This window comes from Gorilla gorilla, chromosome 1 (genome assembly GCF_029281585.2).
Source record: "Gorilla gorilla gorilla isolate KB3781 chromosome 1, NHGRI_mGorGor1-v2.1_pri, whole genome shotgun sequence".
In the NCBI taxonomy this organism is placed as follows: domain Eukaryota; kingdom Metazoa; phylum Chordata; class Mammalia; order Primates; family Hominidae; genus Gorilla; species Gorilla gorilla.
Window position 1 is genome coordinate 90,851,692 of NC_073224.2, and position 20,371 is coordinate 90,872,062.

The 20,371-nt window shown below is 47.9% G+C and overlaps 1 protein-coding gene across 2 annotated transcripts in view; it reads right to left on the reverse strand.

Moving 5' to 3' along the window:
• Positions 1–4,140: 4,140 nt before the first annotated feature.
• UCK2 (uridine-cytidine kinase 2) overlaps positions 4,141–20,371 on the reverse strand; it is an 84,411-nt gene continuing 68,180 nt past the window's right edge. For both annotated transcript variants that reach the window (XM_019026120.4, XM_055364853.2), the window contains exons 4-7: positions 19,497–19,639; positions 12,489–12,586; positions 9,791–9,839; positions 4,141–8,076 (exon numbers count right to left, since the gene is read on the reverse strand). In XM_019026120.4, coding sequence (XP_018881665.1) covers positions 7,937–8,076; positions 9,791–9,839; positions 12,489–12,586; positions 19,497–19,639 — 430 coding nt within the window. In that variant the 3' untranslated portion in view covers positions 4,141–7,936. The remainder of the gene's footprint in view (positions 8,077–9,790; positions 9,840–12,488; positions 12,587–19,496; positions 19,640–20,371) is intronic.

The window sequence follows — 20,371 nt, forward strand, 5'->3', positions numbered from 1 at the left end:
TCTGTTTAACTCCAGAGATATTTCCCCAAACAAGCCACCTCCCCACTTGGTTGAGGCCAGCCAACACTGAGGTCCTTGAGGAGAAGGTGGAGTCCCTTTTACAGAACTCAGTGGATATCAACTAACCAAACGTAACTTGTAAACAGTGTTCAGTTCTCTGTAAAGCCCTAATCCAATCCACTGCAGACCTACAGCCCAACAATGGGATCTTGACCCAGTCACTTTGCTTCTGGGTCTATTTCATCATCTGTGAAGTGAGAAGCCTGGGTTTAAATGGTTTCCAAGCTCAAGGGAGAGGCTAAGGGGAGGCTCCAGACACCCCTTGCCAGTTTCAACCACACAGCTTTGCTTTCCTCTGATTTGCATGTTGAAACTTCAGGTAAGATTTCCTGAAGGGATCCATAGCCAAAACATGTTTGAAGGCCACTGGGCTCGCTAACTTCTAAAAGCACCCCAGTTCTAGCAGACATCCTAAGGAACATTCCCAGGAAAATTCCAGCCTAGAACCTCCTGGGGTCTGACAACCTTAGAGAACAGCGCTGGCTTTGAATGGGCTTGGGGGCAGCCTCGAAACCCTCTTTCCAGTCTCCATGCAGGCAGGGGAGCTCCTTAAGCAACACATAGGACATTTCTGGGAGAAATGGGATCCCCAACACAATGAACACTATAGATTTTAATGGTCTATATGGTTAAATACACAAGGCCCCTCATTTCCAACCCCGCCTGTTCATCTGATTCATCTGTACAGTTTGTTATAAAAGATTCCCTCCCCAACATGGTAAAACCCCATCTCTACAAAAATAAAAAAATAGTTGGGCATGGTGGTGCACACCTGTAGTCACAGCTACTCAGGAGGTTGAGGTGGGAGGATCGCTTGAGGCCAGGAATCTGAGGTTGCAATGAGCCATGACCATGCCACTGCACTCCAGCCTGGGCAACAGCAAGACCCTATCAAAAAAAAAAAAAAAAAAAAATCCCTCCCTGGAATTCTCAGGAATGGATCCCACTAAAGTTTTTAAACAAGCCCACCCACTGATTATGATGGCCATCTTGTAGAACCACTACAACAGATGGTAGCAATAGAGAAATTAAGAGGGTCAGCTTCCATCTCCCATAGTGAAGACTTTAATAAAAAGATTTTCCAAAAGCCAGGTGCTGTGGTGCATGCCTATAGTCCCAGCTACTCAGAAGGCTGAGGCAGGAGGATCCATCCCTTCAGCCCAGGAGTTCAAGACCCACCTGGGGAACAGCAAGACCTGCCCCATCGCTTAAAAAAATTTTTTTTCCAGAAAAAAAAGAGACTTCTAGGGACATTCCAACAACTCTCTTATAAACCATGGTAGCCAAGCATATGCCAAGTTCAGCAACCGAAACAACCTTCCTGTTGCAATCTGAATCCCACCATTAGATGGCAGGCACACATCAGGCAACCTGACTATACAGCCTGTCCTACTTCCCAGCAGTTGCTTTGGGTTTAAATCAAGTTTCCTTCTCAGTAAAACTGGAGCATGACCACATTCCTTATATATTTCGCAGGACTGTTTTAAGGATAAAATGAAAAGTGTAACGAGAGCTGGAAAAGGTGAATATGAACATTACAATGCAAACTGGAAATTTCAGAAACAGAAGAGAAAGCACATGCCATTATAAAGAGAAATCTTGAGAACATCCACAACTACAATTATCTTGGGTGAAAAACTCCTGGGCTTTTCAGCATAGAATTCCACCATCACATGTGAGCTATTTAGGCAGAGGCCATGGTGGCTTTCCCTGGACCAGAACAGTCAGAATTCAGTGAACACTGCATTAAACCCTGCACTGTTTTCATTCTGGGCACCATGTCATAGGCACCATTGGATCTAGTCCAAACACACCCTAATATGAAAAGGCAATGCTAAGCATGGATTTGACTATATGAAAAGGGAGTGTGTATAAGGCACAACTTCATATTCTCCTGCCCCTCACCTCCATTCATTTAATTGAGAACATATATCTTGGTTTAGTCCTAACTCACATTTTTTTACTTGGTATTTTGTTATTTTAGTTCATGAAAAAATTATAAGCATATGTGTGTGTGTGTGTGTGTGTATATATACACAGGCGCGCGCACACACACACACACAATCCAAAATCTAGCAAGTAGCTTTACTTCATTCTGGGTTTAGGAAGTGATCTGATTACAGTCTGCTTTAAAATAGAAATCTAAAGGCCGGGTGCAGTGGCTCACGCCTGTAATCCCAGCACTTTGGGAGGCCGAGGCAGGTGGATCACGAGGTCAGGAGATTGAGACCATCCTGGCTAACATGGTGAAACCCCGTCTCTACTAAAAATACAAAAAAAAAAAAAAATTAGCCAGGAGTCGTGGTGGGCGCTTGTAGTCCCAGCTACTTGGGAGGCTGAGGCAGGAGAATGGCGTGAGCCCGGGAGACAGAGTTTGCAGTGAGCCGAGATCATGCCACTGCACTCCAGCCTGGGCAACAGAGCAAGACTCTGTCTCAAAAAGAAAAAAAAAAAAAAAAAGAAATCTAAACATCCCCCAAGCACCAAATAACAGAAATCCATCTCTGGTTCCATCCTCTCAAAGCACTTTCCCACATCCCAAGTCTCCTTCTCCACCCCTTATTTAAAACCTTTCAGCAGGTCCTAACAAGTTTCTTTTAATCTGCCCCAATTAGGGTTTGATTAAAGCAGCACTAGTCAAACAGGCGTCTCCTCCTAGCTGTGAAGCTGGAGGATGGCTCAGAGGATGTTGTGACACAAGGGTGGGGAGACAAAAATAAAAAATCAACTCCGGGGCATTACTGGCCTGCACCACGGTCCCCTCTAACTACAACAAACGTGCAGAAACACACTGTGAGAACCAACTGGCATCCCAAGCAAAGCATCAAAGTCCAGAGGTGGTCGGCTTGGGACAGGTGAGACTGCGAGCAGTGCAGAGGGAAACTGAACCACAGCTAAGCACCGGCTTGCACGACCACTGCCTGTGTGACACCAGGCAAGCCACTCACTGTGACACACGATGTCTTCACCTGCCAGAAGTTGACAATGCTTACATTAGCTCTTGCAGGGGCACCTGCGTGTTGTTTAAAATAGCCACCTTTTGAGGGCAGATCCTGTTAAAAACCTGCTAAATTCACAGATGGGGTTGCACCTGTCAAGAGTGGAGTGAGTGGCTAGAAAGAAAATGGCTCTGCTCATCAATGACAGTCATTGGGTGCCTGGTAGGCAGTGGTAGAAGAGTTAAATGAGAAGCTAAGAAAGGTGGCAAGCTGATAGGGGATAGGGCACCACAAACAACAGAAAAGCCGTATTTTTTTTCCTTTTTTTTTTTGAGACAGTCTTGCTCTGTTGCAGTGGTGTGCAGCGGTGTGATCTCAGCTCACTGCAATTTCTGCCTCCTGCGTTCAAGTGATTCTCGTGCTTCAGCTTCCCGAGTAGCTAGGATTACAGGCATGTGCCACCACACCTAGCTAATTTTTGTTTAGTAGAGATGGGGTTTCACCCTCTTGCCCAGGCTGGTCTCAAACTCCTGGCCTCAAGCAGTCCTCCTGCCCTGGCCTCTCAAAGTGCTGGGATTATAGGCATGAGCCACCACACCCTGACAAAAGCCAATCATCTATCTTTGGTGGGTAGCCTAGGTCTTTGAAAAACAGGGATAGACACACACATACATCCATTCACTGCGTGTGGGCAACATGCAACTGTTTGTGTTGTTATAATGTAAACTTTCCTCATCTTCCACCCACCTCCCTCAAAAAAGTTTACTTTAAAAGGGTTTGTTTGAGCAAGGAAGGGGCTGGGTCACCAGCCTAAGGAAGGCAATGGGGCAGAGGCCAGGTAAACTGGATGGAATCAGGGGAACATAGCGCTAGGTTGTCCTAAGAACCAAAGGCTCCCAGAAACCCTGGCCCGGGCTTCCCACTTGATAAGAACTGCAAGTCCACTAACCTGAACCGGTATCTGAGCCCAGGTGAGGCCTGGGGTCTGCCCCACATACACCCCAGGATCATGAGGCTTCGTGACAGCAGGCCCAGTGACATCTACACCACACAGGCACAGCATGGCCCTTCCTGAGCCACTTGGGCCTCACAGCCAGGATTCGGTCGCTGCTCTGGGCCAAGCATCACACAGAAGGCGAGAGCCTTTTTGTCTGTCTTTATTTACAGCAAAGTACATAATATGTGGTCACTTTGTAACCACTAACAATAAAGGTAGGGTGGTAAAAAGAAAAGGGAGAGGAGCAAGCATCTTAAAAGGGGGGGAAAAAAGCCTAAGTCTGTATTTAGCTACTCACCCTGCTCCTGAGGCAGGACTGGGTAGGCACTCCCTGCCTCTAAGACCACAGCCAAGCTGACCCGGAATGCCAGTCCCCGGTATGAGGAGGGCAGCAGAACACCCAGAGACAAAAGATTAAAGGGGACTGAGCTCTGGATGCATCCACTTATGCTTTGCCAGACAGTTCCCTTCCTTGTTTTGTTTGAATGCTTCCCCCACCCCGCCCTGAGCAAAGTGTAAAGGGCAACGGTGGTACAGAAGTACAGGCAGTCCCTTCCAGAAGCAGTCCTGAACCGCATAACCCACCTACCTAGCTGCTCCTCAGCCTGCCCAGTTCTTGGCCCTGGAATCTTTAACAGGCACATAGGAGATTCCAGGGCAGAGGAAAATATTTCCCTGCAAGAGGCTACTTCCCTCCAACAGCTGTGAGGGCCAGTGCAGGTCAAGGTTGCTAAATCAAGGAAAGTGCACAAGGGCAAGAGAGGTCATATACAAACCAACCAGGCTTCCGGCCCTCCTGCTGCCCGACTGCTCCGAGGTGTACACAAGCCTCCAGCCCGACCCAGCGGCCTAATGAAACTCTGGCAACCTATCCTGGGCGTGGCCACGAGTATCCAGCTCCAAGCCCAAGTGAGGCGGGGAGTCAACTTCCCCATGATTGCCAAGTGGCCAAGACCAGAAGCAGGGACGATTAGGCTAGTTCTGCGGCAAGGTGAACTGGAGACCCTGTCTCTGCCCTCCTTCCCTGGCCTGTCCCACAGACATCCCGTTGTTTAACCCACTGCCTTTGCAAGGACCTGCTCTGTCCACTCCAAATCAAAGGATACTTGCATCCTTCTTACACAGACTCCCATCTCTCTGCTCATAGTGGTCCCAGGCTGCCCGAGAAAAAGAAACTTGGGTCAGTAGAAGGCTCATTAGTGTGAAGGAGTGAGAGGCCAGGCCTTCCTGTGACATAATGCTTCTATGTTTGTTTCCTAAACACTTGGTCCACACACAATACCTGGGCAGGAAGAGAGAACCAAGCACCATTGGATGGCTCTGGGGCCAGGGGACTTCTATGCACATACAACCAACATCACCCCACTCTGCTCATCTGTGCCTCCACCCTGAACAGCAGAGTACCTAGATGGCAAATGTCATGGTTTCTGGTCCAATAATTCTACTCCTGACTCTCCATGGAATCAGAGACCCAGAGGCTCTTAAAAAACTAAGACCATTGTTTGTTCCATAGAAAGCTCAAGTTCAGATACAGAGTTGGCCAAATGCTGGGCTGCCACGGAGGGGTAGAGCCTTCCATCCCTTCCTTGTTCCAGAAACAGTGTGTCACAGACCCCAGCAGACACTGTTCATTGTCCCCAGCCAAGCCACCAAGAATTGGTGATCATTTGACAAGGGGCAGGGCAGCCCTTATAGCTGTTTCCAAGCTAGGAGTGGGCTATTCAGAGATATTGGAGGCTTGGTCCCAACACCACAGGTAGATGAGGAAGCAGCTAGGTAAAGGCTCAGAGATGAGACGAGTCCATCTTCCAAGGCAGTGGGATAAACAGCCAAGGCACTAAATGGTTTGGCACCTGGGAGCTTCAAGTAAAGTTGAGCATGCTGCCCACTGAAAAGCCAAGGCTCTCCCAGACACGGGTGGGCTTCACCTGAGCACGGCCCAGTGCCATCAAGGCCAGGGGCCCTGTGTCCTCAGGATGCTAACCCAGGCCTGCATTCCCTGCTTCATCTCAGAACTGATCAAGGCATGACTACAAGGATAATAATGATTGATCCTGAACTGATCTTGGTGAGCACCGGCTTTCAAAGGAGGCATCTTGGGAGCCTTCCCTTGCTCCAAGTAGGCGGCTGCTGTGACTGGGAGCTCCCTTCAGAGCCTGCACGGTCTTCTGAAAGTTTCCGGGTGGCAAGCTCTGTTGGGGACCAGGTTTGACTTTTTAAAATAGCAAAACAGATTTAGAGTCAAACTGAGCCCAGAAACGGGGAATCAGACTGGATGGTGCTGAGTCTGGGGGAAAATCTGGTGTGACCAGGTAATAATGGAGACCAATTTACCTGAATGGCTCGAACAGGTTCTGAGAGCAATGGGAAGAAAAGGTTCTCCAAAATGTTTCTGGCAATGGCAGCCACAGTGGGATAGCTAAGGGCACAGTCCACCAAGCACTAGGGTGGTCAACAATGAAATGAACATCTCTGGCTCTTCTGCGGTCAGAAACTGAGGCTCGGGACTCTATAATCAGAACTCCTTCAGGCTCACTTGGGCTCCCCTCCACCCAGAATGTCAGGAATCTGTACTTCCAGAGAAAACACTACCACCAAGCAGTGGCTCTCAGGAAAGCTAGAAATCTCCACCCCAAATATTTCAACCTCAGACTCCAACTTAGGTACCTATGATTTAAATACTCTCCTTTTAAATACTTTTTAAAAACTGCTTTTCCGAGACCCTTTTATGCTCTGCAGTTGCCATATCCACTAGATGGTATTGCAAATAAGTAAATCATCCTGGCCATGATGCTGCTAGTGAGAATCCCTGACCAAAGTTACTCTCCTCACCTCACTGCAAACCTCCAGGAAACGGAAACTACTACCCCTCCACAGACAGAGCTCCCCTGCCACTCCATGAGGCGCTGCTGCCGGCATCAGTTACCGAAGCCCTCACCCACACCCAGCCTGCAATGGTCCACTCTATATTCCACAATACAGGAAAAAGCCCAAGGAGTCAGATCAGTTACGCCCCTGGGATGCAGAAAGAACCAGTGATTCTTCAGATATGACAGCAGGCAAAGTTCTGCCCTCTCCTTCCCATCTTCTATCAGGAAGCAATCCCATAAAATCTCTTCCAGGGAAGGAAAGAGGCAGCTCTGGCTTCTTGGAGAGACAGAGAAGCAGGAGGGTGAGGAAGGAGTCACCAAGCTATCCAAGCAGCCAGAGGCGAGAAGGTGGGAGCAGGGCAGGAAGAAAATGCAGAAGACTTGTTCTCCTCAGTGGGCCTCTTCCCTGAGTTTGATTTTTGAGTTGAGATTTTACCTAATTTCAACTCAAAAAAAAAAAGAAAAGAAAAAAAAAAAAAGACAAGAGTATCTCTCATTGACATATCACTAAGCTCCAGCTCCAAGAGTGGCATGTGACAGAGGAGGCAATCAAGGTTTTCCAACCCCATTCCCATCAAGTTCCACGGGGCACTCAAAAGCAACTGGACCTTAGCCACCCTCCCTGTCTCTCACAGATGCCCGAGCCTCCCCACCCTGGGACACAACAGGCAATTTCCCCTTGGTGAAATTCCAGCTCCAGTTCTAAAACACTCAAGTACAGACCCTCCTGCAAAATACTTATGGCAAACAGCTTTACAGTATTTGTACATTTACACAAAAATAGATCCTTTTATATATATATATGTATTTATAACTGGTTACACGTTGGATTCATAATTAGGCATCACCAGTAGTAGTTGGCACAGTTTTGTTATTTAAGCTCAGGGTCAAGTTCTGTTTCATTTTGTCGTTCCAAAGTACAAAAAGGAAAAAAAATCAAAGGCATTTCATCTCCATGATGTTTTCTTAAATACAGTAATGTCATAGGAAACAGTATGTACAGATGAGCAGTGCCTCCTGACCCCTCCTCTGTCTCTTGGAGATAGGGGCTGGGGTCCAATGGAGACGGGTCAATGCGGCCTGCTGCTGGACTCCGATGCCTGCCTCTTGCGTGAAGGGGTGTAGCCGTTGAGACAGCCATTGGTCTGCCGTTTGGAGGGCCCTCCATTCAGGATGTCCTGGATGTGCTGCACGATGAGGTTGATGGCCACTGTGGGGCAGAGACCAGCAGAGCGTTACGGGTGCAGGCATGGGTGCAGGGGTGAGTGTGGGAGTCTGTCTGGGGGAAGGGCATGCAGGAACCACAGTAGAAAGACTTCCAGGGAAGTGGCTCTGCCACTTGCAGGCAAGTCATCCAACTTCCCAGTGGCTCTGCCTGAGCTAATATGATCCTCCTCCTTCACAGGAGGGCTCTAAGGAGTAAGATAGACAATGCCTACCACAGAGTAAGCCCTTAATGAATGGGCTTCTTATCAGGAGATGATCAGTCACCACTGGATGAAGCACTCGGGCCAAAGTCTGCAGACGTGGTAACCAGCCATGGTTCTGACACATCAATTAGCTATGAGACCTTTCCACCAGGGAACCTTCCAGTTTTCCATCCTAAGACAGAGCATCCCTATGGAAGGCCCTCTTTCCCTCCAAAAAATATAATGCAGAGAGCTATCTTTTATTAGCATTAGAAATAAATTATATACCTCAACCAAGAGGTCAATTTAACATCACCAAAAATGGAATACACATCAAATGCTTTCTGATGTGATACACAAAGAGGACCACGCCACATCTCTCGTGGGCTAATTCCTTCAGACTGTATAAGCTCATGAAACCAATCATAAGAAAACAAAAGACAAACCCAAATTGAGGACCATTCTACCAAACAATGGGCCTGTACGCCTCAAAAATGTCTTAAAAAACAAAAGATAGGGAACATCTCCAGGTTAGAAGAGGTCATATCAATGGTAAATGTCTTGAATTTAATGACTGCATTGTGGTGATGAATAAGAATGCCTTTGTTCTTAAAAAATACAGGGTTAAATATTTATTGCTATAACTTACTCCCAAACAGCTCAAGAAATAATCTTTTTAAATGGAGGGAAAATTAAATAAATTCTAAAGAGAATGAAGAAACCAGGTCCTATTTTACAGATCAACTCTGCCACACTACGCCTAGTCCAGAGACATTCATACTTCCTAGACAGGCCAAAAAAATAAATAAAACAATGGGGCCAGGTGCTATGGCTCACGCCTGTAATCCTAACACCTTGGGAGGCTGAGATGGAAGGGTCGCTTGAGGTAGGAGTTTTAGACCAGCTTAGGCAACATAATGAAACCATCTCTACAAAAACACTTTTTTAAAATTAGTGGACCGTGGTGGTGCACGCCTGTAGTCCCAGCTACCGGGAGGCTGGGCCCAGGAATTGAAGGCTGCAAATGAGCTGTGACTGTGCTACTGCACTTCCATCTTGGTGACACACCAAGACCTCGTCTCTAAAGTAAAATAAAATAAAATGAAAAATAAGTACAATAACGGTAGCAATGAGCTCCCTTTAGAAAGGGCTACCGTGATGGCAGGTCATTCTAAATTAGATCAAGGAGGGAATCTGCTTTTGCTAAAAGGTGGCCGCAGAAGCAAAGTACCCAAGTGTCATCATTGGGAAGTGATAGTAAAAGGTAATCTACAGCCCTCTATTCTGCCAGAGAAGCACAAGTGCATGTCTGTCCCTGTAACACGTGGGTGCCTACACCCAGGGACCTGTTCCTGAGGCCAGACGTGTAGGTGGAAAGGTTCTGCTGGCTCACAATCACAGACAAGCAGGGCAGCCATGTCTGCAGAGCCCTGTAGGGTCACCACATCCTGCCCCAAATTATGACTGACAAAGGGCAGACATTATACTCCAGGATGACACTCTGCAGGGACTCACCTAGATTATCTGCACCTCTAGGGATGATCACATCAGCATACTTCTTTGTCTGTGGAGAAAGACAGTTAAAATGCATTAACACAGTTAAGAGACAACTGGCCCGAGACCCTCTCCAAGGGAATATGGGGAAAGGGCAGCATTCATACTAGCGAGCCCAGAGGAGCACCTTTTAAGGCTTCAAATATAATATTGTTTACAACTTCACAGTGAATGCATCTATTAATAGAAATTTGGGGAAACCTAAGGAAGTGCCTTGTTTAGCTGAAATGTGAATGAAAGAAGATAAGCAGGGAATGAGGAAAATGAGAAAGAAGGATTGAAGACTTTCATGTATCAGTGAGGGAAAATGGTCCAGACTGAGTGGATAATCCAAAACCAGTTCATAATTCGATTGATAACTATCTACCATGGATTTTTATCCACTTTATCTACATTACAAGAATTTAGCTTTTATTCAAGTTCTCTCTCACTCTCTCTTTTTTTATTTTTTTAAGACAGCGTCTCACTCTGTCATCCAGGCTGGAGTGCAGTGGCATCATCACAGCTCACTGCAGCCTTGACTTCCTGAGTTGGGGAGATCATCCCACCTCAGCCTCCTGAGTAGCTGGGACTACAGGCACCCGCCACCACACCCGGCTAATTTTTGTTATTTTTTATAGAGAGGGGGTATCGCCATGTTGCCCAGGCTGGTCTCAAACTCCTGGGCTCAAGCGATCCACCCACCTGGGCCTCCCAAAGTCCCAGGATTACAGGCGTGAGCCGCCGCACCCAACCAAGCTCTCATTTCTAACGCTGAACACTGTTTCAGCTTATGACCTATGCAGAGAACATGGTCTTTGAAGCCAAACACTTAATTGCCTCTATTCCACTAGGACAAATATGAACTAGAAAAACCCAAACTTTCCAGGGGACTGGTTCACATTGGGCTTTTACGCATAGTCTGAAACATGACACTGTTCACTCCTAGCACAGGGTAAAACCAGAAAAAGTATTCTTCACTGATGACCAGTTCATAGGTTCTATTATTACCTAATTTTTAAAGAAAGAAAGTCAGGCCACAAAGAGGCATATTTCTTTTTTCTTTTTCTTTTTTGTTGGTCCAAATTTACTGAGATTTTGTAGACCATTCTACAAGTAACTGCATCCTGGTATACAAACTAAGTCTAGCATAAGAACACATAAACCACACCTCAAGCGTGTGGGCATCTTACTCTGTGCAGCCTCTGCCCTAGGATTGCTGAAAGGCAACGGTGTCAGCCCCAAACCCAACTTGAACTGAGCAGACATTTATCAGGTCCAAGTTCCTGGCTTACAGGGGAATGAGCTGATCTTCCCTGAGCAAAGACAGGGCTGGACAGTGAAAGCAAGCAGAAATAACCCAGAAAATGTCTGCAGAATTTTTAGCTTTGTTACAACTAAGTTCAACAGTAGAAAACTGACAGTTAACTATGACTGATATCCAATAATAAATTCATTTTGTGTTCTTATTAAGTCAAAAACAACAGGAGAGGTCCTCAGATAGATAAATGGGTGGAAAGAAGTTCACAGCTCCTCAGCCCCCTCTGGTCTCTTTCCAGTAACCTACTCTTGTAACCCAATAGTCTCCAGGGCAATGGATAGGGCATCAATGTTACTCAGTTGGCTCAAAAAGTCCACCTGTCCCGCATCTAAAACCAAAGTCAAGTATGGGTTGCTGTAAAAGCTACTAACATCCTTAAAGAAACAAAGACAATTTGAGATATTTTCCCAGAAGAAAAAGAATGAAGTTTATTGTTAGAATAAATAGGGAAATTCCAATACCCAGCCTTACTCTAAATCTTCAATGTCTTCAGAGATTCCAGCCTTCCCAGTATATCTCAACCAAGACCAGGTTAAGTCCCAACCTCTTCCTTCCCTTCCTCCCGGTCTCAGAGCTTAACTATAAATAATTAAGGAGCCAGACCATGGTTCGGCCAAGCTGGAGAAGGCTCATTGACTCAGTAGGATTCTCCTGAGTTAAATACTTCTCCTTCTGCAGCCCCAGCACACCACACCTCTTGTCTCTAGTAGCCTTCCCTCAACATGCCCCTTCCTGTCTTTCCTGGGCTGAGGGCCAACTCTCTGTGTTCTTTCTTCTCTGAAAGCCACCTCACTAGAGAATTCCTAGCTACCACAGGAAGGACTGGTGAGTCTGCAAGGGTGAAGGGAAGGAAGCTTATTCCAGTAAGGCATGACAGTCTCCAAATGGGAGCTAAAGACAAGCTCAAAGCAGGGCTCACTGGTGATGGCAGGAGAGGCTCAGAGGGGAACATCTCGGGGCACAGCACCCAGTGCATCCATACGTCACCCATTGCAGACCCTTCAGAGATCCAAATGGCTAAGGACTCTCCTTGGATATGATACACCCTCAGTAAAGGGTCTCACACCATGATCCCACCAAGCAAGAAGCCTAGAACTAGCTGGGAATTAAATGACCTGCCTAAGGACTGGCAGGACCCTACAGGGCTACCCAAAGAAAGAACAGCAGGACAGGGCTCCTGGAGAACACAGAGGACACAAGAACCAAGGGCTGCCCTCTCTTAGGACTTCAGGACAGAGGATCACTCAGAGAGAGGAGTGAGATTCAGGCAGGGGAGCTCCACCAACTTGCACACCTTCATTTATATCATCAAATTTTAAATTCTACATTCAACAAAAACAAACCAAGAACACAACTCACTGGCAAGCAGAATTCCTCAAAGGCAGGCTTGACGAACGTAATGTACTGAGATAAAATCTGCTCAAGATCCCTGCCTCTCTCGCTGATGTCCCTTAATACTGTAAGAGAAGGGAAAACAAGAATCAAAAAACGGTGTAGGAGCCAGCACACACCCGCCCTTAATGGGGTGGACCTAGCTCCCACAGGCTCCACAATTACTCTAGATGATTCTCAAGCTGGAATCCTGAGAGGCTTGACCAAGAGCAGATCAGCAGCGGCTTCGGAAAAGACAAGTTACATTCTGACATCTTACAATGGTCATACTTGGCAATGACAATGCTCTTTGAAACAAAAGGCTGTCCAACAGCCTTCTTGTTTCAAGCAACATTTGCTCCAAACAAAATTTCAGTGTGAATCTTTTTAAAAAGCAGGGCAGTCCTGGAGAGCTCACTGTTAACAAGAAGCAATCTGGGCCCCGAGTGGGTTGGGCTGCACGCTGCCTCCTTGCATGCACTTACCTGCGTTCAGAAGTCCAGCGACCCACTGCTCAGGCATCAGCTCACTGCTCCCAGCTCCCACCCATGCCCCCTCTGCAGCATGGAGCCCAGGCTAGGCTGAGGACCCAGCCACGGTTAACCATTTCCACCTACCTCATGCACAGAGGTTTGCAAAAAAAAAAAAAAAAAATCACTCAGTGAAAGATAAGAAAACCATGGTCTAGAATGGTGGGCTGGGGCTGAGATGAAGCCCAAATTGACAACAAACTCACCATCTTCTGTCTTCTACCTTCTTCCCCTGGTCAGTTTTATCCAGGGGCTTTTACCATTCTTCTTTTTTTTTTTTTTTAAATTTTTTTTCTTTTAAGACAAGGGGTCTTGCTCTGTCACACATGTTGTAGTGCAGTAGCACAGTCATAGCTCACTACAGCCTCAACCTCCTGGGCTTGAGCAAGTGATCCTCCCACCTCAACTTCCCAAGTAGCTGGGACTACAGGCACACGCCACCTCAATGGACTAATTTTTTGTTTGTTTTTGAGACAGAGTCTCATCACTCTGTCACCCAGGCTGGAGTGCAGTGGCGCGATCTCAGCTCACTGCAACCTCTGCCTCTGGGGTTCAAGCGATTCTCCTGCCTCAGCCTCCCGAGTAGCTGAGACTACAGGCACCTGCCACCACGCCTGGCTAATTTTTTGTATTTTTAGTAGAGATGGGGTTTCACCGTGTTAGCCAGGATGGTCTCGATCTCCTGACCTCCTGATCCACCTGCCTCAGCCTCCCAAAGTGCTGGGAATTACACGTGTGAGCCTTTTTTTTTTTTTTTTTTTTTTTTTTTTGGTAGACACAGGGTCTTGCTTTGTTGCCCAGGCTAGTCTTGAATTCTTGGGCTCAAGTGATCCTTCTGCCTCGGCCTCCCAAAGTGCTGGAATTATAGGCAGCCCATACACTCTTTATTAAATAGAGTCTTCTGTCAATAAATAGAAAGAAGACTGATCACCCTCGTTCTGCCGCTGTACATGGGCCTTAGTTTCCCCATGAGTAGGGGGTTTGGAAGTAGATTCTCCTAATTAAAACTGCCTCTCTTTGCAGATGTCATTTTAAATGCTATCTTAATCTAACCTTATCATCTGAGCTGCTAAATCTTTCACCCCAAAAAGTTACCACATCCATCTACAATCATTTGCAGTGGCTCTTCAGCTCCTTCCCAACCATTTCTCAATGAATAGACTCAAATGTTGGGTGAAACTCACTGTAAACGAACACGGGGTATATCTGTGACAGAACTTCCGAAAGCCATTTGTCTAAATAATTCTGTCTTTATACACACATGCACAGGTGCATGCACAGAGAGGACAGGGAACGGGGAGGCTGTCACGGCTATGATCCAGGCTGACAGGAAATCTATAAGATGAGAAGGCGAGAAAACTGTCAGGAAATTCACATTTCCAGAAAGCCGGGCACTAATGATGCTGCCATTCGACTTTTGTAACAGCTCCTCAGTTTACAAAGTGTTTTCTCCATGGGAGACCTGGTAATAAAACAGTTGGTTGGTCGCTAATGTGTCAGGACTTGCCCACCCAGCCCAGCAGCAGCCTTCTCCAGCCAGGAAATGGTTTTCCCCACCCCTGCAACGTTGGACCTGGGCTCCTGCTGCCGACCTGCTGCTCTGGCAGATCTGCTGGGAGACTCGCCAAGAAGGAGCCCTAAGGAGCTGCCACGTGGCTCACCCCCCAGAAGTCCCCAGAGCTCCGGCACACGTGGCTAACCAGAGTAGCACCGCCAAAACACACAGCCAGCGCGGCCTCCAATTCTTCACACGTCTCCAGATAAAGCCCAAAGAAAAAAGGAAACCAGATCAAAAGGGTATCAGAGCTAGGGAAAAAACAAACACACCCGTGCTTGGGCAGCTTTTACTTAAAGCCCTGCAAATGCCTGATGCTGGATTGTTTTGCAACACATGCTTTTCATACAATTGCTGAAGGCTTCAGCACTGGAGGAAGCTTTGTCCTTCTCCCAGCACACACACACACACACACATGCACACACACAAACACACATGCACACACACGCACGCACACACAATGCATGTCCACACCCTGTCATGTAGTCCTCCTACTGCCCTCAGCCTGGGCCTTCAGCCCCCTTCCTTCTGTAGACCTGGTGGCTTCAGCTGTTTTGTCACTGGAGAGAGGAAACTGGTCGTGCAGAAAGTAGGAGGAGGAGGTAAATCACAGTGAAGCTGCTCTGTAGCCCAAAAGCTGCTTCTTGTTCTACCTCTATGGGCTCTGGGGGGAAAACTGCCCTGGACCTGAATCCTGACCCCAATAACTCCTACCTCTGTGAACTTCGACAAGTGACTTTAACCTCTTTGAATCTTAAGTACCTTAACTATAAAACAGGGACAATAATGGTACCTTCCTCTTAAAGTTACTATTCAGGAATACAGAGATGTGCATAAAACTCTTCAGCACCATAGCTGGCGCCTTAGCACGTGTTCAATAAGCATGTGTTCTATGATGATTACGACCACAACAGAACCTGAGGACGCGTTGGGAGGGCAGTGCCTCCCTGACAGAGCAGCTCAACACCGTGGGAGCGTGGGAACCTCGAATTCAGGTAAGCAGGTCAGACCCAGCTGAGCGGGGGCAGCAAAGGGAAAAAGGAGTCCTGCAGGGCAGCTGGAAAGGCGGGGTGCCACGTGGGAAGGGAGAGCAGGACACAAGCACATAGGACAACATACGTGAGGAAGGAAAAAAAGCAAGGAAGACAGGGAATAGTCTCACTACAGCTTCCACGCTGGAAAAGCAAATGGGGAATGGGTCAGAATGTTGCCCAGACACTGGGAACACGCAACATCATAAGGCCTTGCCCACCTCTGCTCCCCAAGAACCTCCGATAGAACTATCACCTCAGGCAGACTGTGCCTCCCTGAGCCAAGGACAACAGAGGGCCAGCCAGTTCCCTGCACTGAAAGGCCCTGCTCCTCAGGCAGAGTCAGGAAACAGAGCCGCGCCAAGGACTGAGTCCAAACAAGGTCTTGGCACAACCTGGAAACCCCAGGGGCTCAAAACCAGCCCCTCCATCACTGCTCTGACCCCAGCACATTTGCTGGGCCAGGACAGGCCTTTTCGGAGGACAGGGTACAGGGCAGGAAGCTACAAGTCTGCCCACATTCCCTGCTGGGCTTCCACGTCAGCCCTTCCAAACCCAGACTTGCTCTTTCTGGTTAGCCAAAAGCCAAGAAAGAAACTTAGAGGGACCCAAAATAAAGATAATTCCTCAATGGTGAAGTCAATCACTTTAAAAATCTGATGAGGAAATGTGCTACTCTATAGTAAAAGAACGGGCTGAATCCCCCAAGGCCCAGTGCAGCCCTAATTCTATGAGAACCAGAGAATGATGGATGAAGAAGATGAGGGGTCAGCCATCCTGAATCTCCCTGCCCCACTTCCTCCCTGTCCCTGTATTCAGGGCTGGGTGGTGGTAAAGAGCACAGAGGGAATATGAAGGCAAATGAGGCTAGAAACCAATCCCGAGAAGATCAAGGGTTTCCATCAGGAAGGAGGTAGTTTCCAGGGCTGCTTCACTGAAACACAGATCTCTCTCCCACATGAGGGTCAACTCAGAATCTGGAGGTCACATGCCCAGGAGGGTGTGACAGATGGGTAAAATCATGGAGCTAACTCAAGTCTCCAGGAATGTTCAAGCTCACTCAACAGCTGCTTCTGACTAACCAGCCTCCCTACCCCAGCACCCCCGCACTCCACAAAGCACATGCCAAGCATGTTTTTTGTCCTACGTGGAGAGAGAATGAATTTGTAGAAATAGCATGCAGAAAAGTCCCATGAGGCCATCAGGAAAGTGACTCGGCAGTAGGTGACATGTGAAGTTAGCAGATCTGAAATAAGAAAGCAGAGCCCTGCCCAGGCAGCCTGTTCAGAGAAGGCAGAGAGGCAAAGCTGGCCCTAAGAAAACCCCAGAGGGCCAGCACCATTGTAGGAATTGCTCCTATTTCACATAAGAATCCCATGCAAGAAAGGAAGGGAAAATGTTCTGTTGAACCCACACTGTGATGATCTGTTTGAATTAGACACTAGGATGCACTTTATTTCCAGCATCTTGCTGCTGCTCAAAACTTGGTTCTAATCTCCTGTGCTGGTTCTTGCACTCCCTGCTGCGAGGCCTCCCTCGGCAGCACTGCATCCCTGAGACTGAGTACCACTGCTGGACTAGTGATGGCATCAGTCCGGGCATCACTAGCTCCTGAGGACGTGACCGGAGCAGATCCCCTTGGAGGACCTAACCAGTCTTGTCAGAAAATTCAGAAAACTAACAGCACCGACCCCTTCAGCAGAAGCAGATTTCTGATCTGCCACATAGATATTTATTGACTAATGCACCACCAGGCATTTTACCTGCATTACCTCTCATCTTCACAACTATCCCAGAAGTACCAATCAAAAGACCACATTCTAATAGGAAAATGAGATACAAAAAAGTTAAAACACAATTTGCCCAAGGTCACACATCTAGTAAGTGGTAAAACCAGGATCTCAGCCCAATTCACTGGACTCTAAAATTTATCTGTCCCTGTGTATCACGTTGCCTCTCTAATTTGACAAGCTGACATGGACACTGAGCAGATCAACCAAAGCAGGGCCGGAGTTTGTGGATTAAGGTGACAAGCCAGGCCCTGGGGCAGAAGCATGAGGGATTGTCAGGCTCAGGGTTCAATTATCTATCCAAAATGACCATGCAACTCTTACCCAGCCAGAGTCGTGACACTAAAAGCAGGCCTGTCTCCCCTGTATTATCCATAAAGAAACCCAAGCCGGGGTGTCGCAAGAGCCTAGTCACAAAGCTAGCTGGGAAGGGCTCTGCTAGAACTAAAAGTCTCCTCCCATTCCATTCTTTTTTCCATCACACAAAACTAACTGTCCCTCACCCCACCTGGGAGCAAGATGTAGCTCCCACTGACTTAATAGCCTGTGTATCTATTACTACTTAGAAGGGCAAAGCTCAGGACTTGTTTCTGTAGGTTCTACTGGTCTCATGAATAGTTCTTACAATTACAGTGCTAAATGGGATAAACTACAGATCTGTTTCATGAACCGAAAAGAGAAGATTACCCAGACTTTGAAGTCAGAGGGCCCTGGGATAGAGCTTATAAAATCTGAAACTGTCAATAATGTGTCCTGTGACTAGGAGCTAACCTCGTCATTTCCTGTGTCTCCCTGCCTCTTTCACACAACGGAGACTCAAACCTTCTCACCTTTCATTCCTCTATTCAGTCGCCTCCACCCACTGCCCTTGCTGGGTCCTGGTCGATTCTCACTCTGCTAATATTCTTCTCATCCCAGCTCTGCTCCCTCTCCCACCCATCTAAGGACCACAGCCCTGCCTCTCGTCTAGATCAGCAGAGCAGTCTCCAAAGAGCTGCTCCAGCTACAGGCTTCACTTACATTTCCTTTGTCAGAACCAGTGTCCAACACAGAACAGTGGCCACTTCACTTGCCTTGCTCAGAACCTCACAGTAGCTCTCCCTTGCCCACCGAGAACCAGACTAGAGATCTCAGTCTCTAAAACCAGACCCCAACCTACTTTGTAGTGTCTCTTCGTACAACCCTCTGTACACTCCAGGTTCCTGCCACTCTCGGAACAAGCCACTGTCTGTACATCTCTGCCGTGCACCTTCATGGGTTGCCTATAGCGTCACCCTACCCCACGACATCCAAGTCCCAACCCTTCTTCCTCCATGAAGCCTCCCAATCTCTCCTGGTGGAAGCAAACTCTCTGCTCAATACCCTATAGAGCTCAGTTCACAGGCTGGGCTCCTCTACCAAGGGGCACTGCTGTGCCTTCAGCACACAAGCATGGGCTCCTCTACCAAGGGGCACTGCTGTGCCTTCAGCACACAAGCACGGGCTCCTCTACCAAGGGGCACTGCTGTGCCTTCAGCACACAAGCACGGGGACTTAGCACAGACAGGCCCACACTCAGTAGGGCCTGCAGAGGGCACAGCTGACTTCCCTCCTGAGCTGACTGGAAAGAGTGATAATGCCTCCATAAAGCCTGCTGGAAAATAAAGGGCTAGAGAAGCAGGCTAACAGGATGAGCTGCCCAGTACTTCAGGCACAAGGGATCCTATCCTCGGGGGTCCTACAGTTAGTTCCCCAAATCAGAGCATCTTCATTTTGATGTCTTATAAACAAATTGCAAGGAACTAAGCATTTAATCAAACTTTTCCCAGCAAAACCAGATGTCAATGTCTTATTTAGTCTCTGTGACCTCACAAGCCTTTCGTTATCCCAAACAGTAAGTGACTAATCCCTTCTCAAATGTTACCAAGTGTCTGGGCAGCAGGATATCCTGGGGCTGGACTGACGCAGCCGGGCTGGACCATGCGACACACAGCTGCCTCAGGGAAGGCATGGGCTTCAGACTCAGGCGGGTGGGGTCCTGTCACAGGCTCCCAGCTCCCCCGCCCTCAAGGTGGCCACCAACAGGGCCACCTGAGGCTTTTAGAACGCACCTCTGCGTGAGAGCCGGGTGTCCGCATCTGTATCCACAAAAAGCTTCATCTGGAACAGGTCTCGTACCTCCTGGGAGTAGAAGGCCAGGATCCCTTCAAAGAGCACCACGTCTGCGGGATAGACAGTAACTGTCTCCTCCTTCCTGCAAAGCACAGAGCAGATAATGGGCCAAGCCAGGCAGGGGCTAGCAAGGGACAGAGAACAAGGGCCAGAACATCTGGCTGGGCTGGGTTCTGGGTTCCTTGCCCCCACAGACTTCAAGCGGGGGCTAAAGACTTGGCTAATATGGTCTTACAGAGCCCTCGGACCACCACCAAAGAGCCAAGGGTGATCACGGCCGGGACAAAGGTCTCCTTTGACCACTTCTGAGCTTTCACCATGAAACAGAAATACACGGCAGACATCCTTCTCCTTGGAATTAAAAAAACGTGCTGTTGAATGAAGAATAAAGGCAGACAAAAACAGATGTGATTTCTTTTTTTCTCTGAAGGCGTCTCCAGGAATGCTCTCATGGCCTGGCATTTATGGAACCTAACACTCTGAACTTTAAAAACAGAAACTCACAGTTTTCTCTCAACAACTCCACCCCCTCCCCGCCAGTCCTGAGGCAATTGAAAGGAGGGAGGAAAGGACAGAAGGGGAAGGGAAGGAGGGAAAATAAAGAAAAGTTTTGGGAAAGAGGATACAGACGAGAAAGCATTTGTGAGGAAGTACAGAATCCCGACGTCTGTCTGGTCTGGCTCTACCCCAAACCAACAAAGTGGCCACAGGTCAATCCTGAGCTCCCTAGAGCTGCTCTTCCTTATCAATAAAGCAGAAATATGCATGACCTCATCCACCCAACCCACATGGTTGGGTAGCCTAGGGCAGGCAC